Source organism: Echinops telfairi, unplaced genomic scaffold, assembly GCF_000313985.2.
Source record: "Echinops telfairi isolate 266 unplaced genomic scaffold, ASM31398v2 ScPeMD7_23;HRSCAF=83, whole genome shotgun sequence".
Taxonomy (NCBI): Eukaryota; Metazoa; Chordata; class Mammalia; order Afrosoricida; family Tenrecidae; genus Echinops; species Echinops telfairi.
This window is the reverse complement of record NW_022103920.1, coordinates 30,997,224-30,999,405: the sequence shown is the minus strand read 5'-3', so window position 1 is coordinate 30,999,405 and position 2,182 is coordinate 30,997,224. Positions and strand designations below refer to the sequence as shown.

The window sequence follows — 2,182 nt, the reverse complement described above, 5'->3', positions numbered from 1 at the left end:
AGTTATTGTTGTTAGAGGCCATCCATGGAGGCCACCATCGCTTGCAAGAGCGCGCACACAGGGACGTGCGGCTCCTCCTGCAGCTCTCAGACTCTGCCGAGGTCCTTCTGCACAGCCAAGGGAACCTACATCAGTGGCTCTGTAAATGTATTAAATGCAGCATTTAGTAGCATTATCTCAGCTTTTATTTATGTACGTAACAAAGAATTCCCAGCCCAGTCTGCTGGCTTCGAGTAGGAACAGAATAACAGTTTGTGGTTTATTGGGAACAGATGCACTTGGGGATGCCTTCAGGGTGCCAGTCGTTATTATTAGACTGCTAATGTGCTGCTTCTGGCTGCTGCCCAAGAAAGAAGAACAATTAGCTGGCATATGTTAATTTTTGTTTCCCTAACAAATCTCTCTACTGACTAAATGTGTAAAACAAATCCACAAAGAAAGATCAATCAATGCTGTACACATCATTTTCTCCCCATTAAAAAAAGGTTTATCTTAAGAAGTGTATTTGGGATTTGAAAAGGCAGGTGTTACTAAAGTATATACAAAAGCCGAATATTCTCTCCTTCGCCCCTCAGCAGTCACTTGATAGAGGAGTGGGGGACAATTAAAATTCGTTTTCTTGCTTGGTTGTATAGATTACTGTATAAAATGAAAAGGACCATAGATTACCTCCTATGAATATCATTTAAATATACAGTAGAAATCTTTTTATGTGCTGCCCTGCATAAAAATTTTGCTAATTGGATGCTATTTATAACAAAAGATGTGTGGTAAATATGACAGAGGTGATAGGAGTTTGGGGATAATGAAGATGGGGCCTTCCTGAAGGGAGTCATGAAGGACACACTGTGAAAGAGCTTGCAGCCATTCTCACCTTGCCTCCCCCCCCCTTTTTTTCCACCCTGACACCCACTTTCCAGGGTCCATCAGCATTAAGTGACACTGTAATCATAAATTGAAAATGATACTTCCAGAGGAATTGGCAAACTTGGCATTTCATTATATTTGTTAACACATGCCACAAATGATTGTTAGTGAGGAAATTCCATTTCCCTCTCTTCATCTCCAATCAGATTTAATTTGAAAATTTTCAGCCTCCTCCGGCTAATTTGCAATTAAGACAATTTTGTTTGAATATGTAGTAATGTCATTACCATTCCACCAAATTAGCAAGGAGAGTAAAGGTCAGTGTAAAATTTTCCAGCTGGCTGGAGCCTCTTAGCTGAGATTTGGGACTATGGGGAAAAGAAGAAGAAGAAAAAATCTGGCAGCAACAGGATAGCAACTTCCTTGAAGTTCTGTTGGTTGAGAACCCCACATCCATCATTCGGGCTGCAGTGCTTGCTTCGCTGTGGGCTAGAGTTGTTTAGCAACAGGGCAGTCAGTAGCCAGCAACTGGCTGTTATTTAAGGAACTAGACTTTCGGGGAAGCCGGCTAGAACGAGAAGGAGTTAGTCCTAAGTAACATTGCAGCAGATTAGTAGATAACCTCTAACAGCATCCTCTAATTAGAGTTCTTATGATACAATTTCATCCTGTAATTAGTTGAGATTGGCTGCTTCCTTTTGCAGCTTATTAGTGGCAACACAGCTGTAGAAGTGAATCCACTCTCATTTGTCAACCCTTTTAAAGACTTTTTCTCTTGTCTCTACCTTTTTCCTGCCCTTCTCTTGGGCCTTTGCAGCTAAATCTGGTGTCTAGTGTCACCATGTCGAAGAACATGTTGGAGACCTCCCCACAGAGCTTACCTCAAACCCCTACCACACCAACGGCCCCAGTCACCCCGATTACCCAGGGACCCTCAGTAATCACCCCAGCCAGTGTGCCCAATGTGGGAGCCATACGAAGGCGACATTCAGACAAATACAACATTCCCATGTCATCAGGTAGGCTCTGAATGCTCGGTAGAGCACTTTTACTTTGGGAGAAGAAACGGTACTGAAGCAACTGTGCAAGAGTCATTCCCGAGCCATGATTTATGGAGTGATAATTGTTTTATTCCTGGTAAATGCGGACAGGGACGATTCCCTAAGCACCTCATGATGAATTGTTCTGAATAGTTGTTCAGGAGAGAGAGCGCTCCCCATTAGAGACATTGAGAGATGTGTTGTCAGGATAGCCCATATTATCACCTCAATTCAATGAGATCCTTTGATCTCTGAGGGAAAACTATAGCAATCCA

The 2,182-nt window shown here is 42.6% G+C and overlaps 1 protein-coding gene across 1 annotated transcript in view; it reads left to right on the top strand.

The window, feature by feature from the left end:
• FOXP2 (forkhead box P2) overlaps window positions 1–2,182 on the top strand; it is a 301,261-nt gene that overhangs the window by 258,715 nt on the left and 40,364 nt on the right. The window contains exon 11 of the mRNA XM_045288939.1: window positions 1,685–1,886. Within this exon, the coding sequence (XP_045144874.1) occupies window positions 1,685–1,886 (202 nt within the window). The remainder of the gene's footprint in view (window positions 1–1,684; window positions 1,887–2,182) is intronic.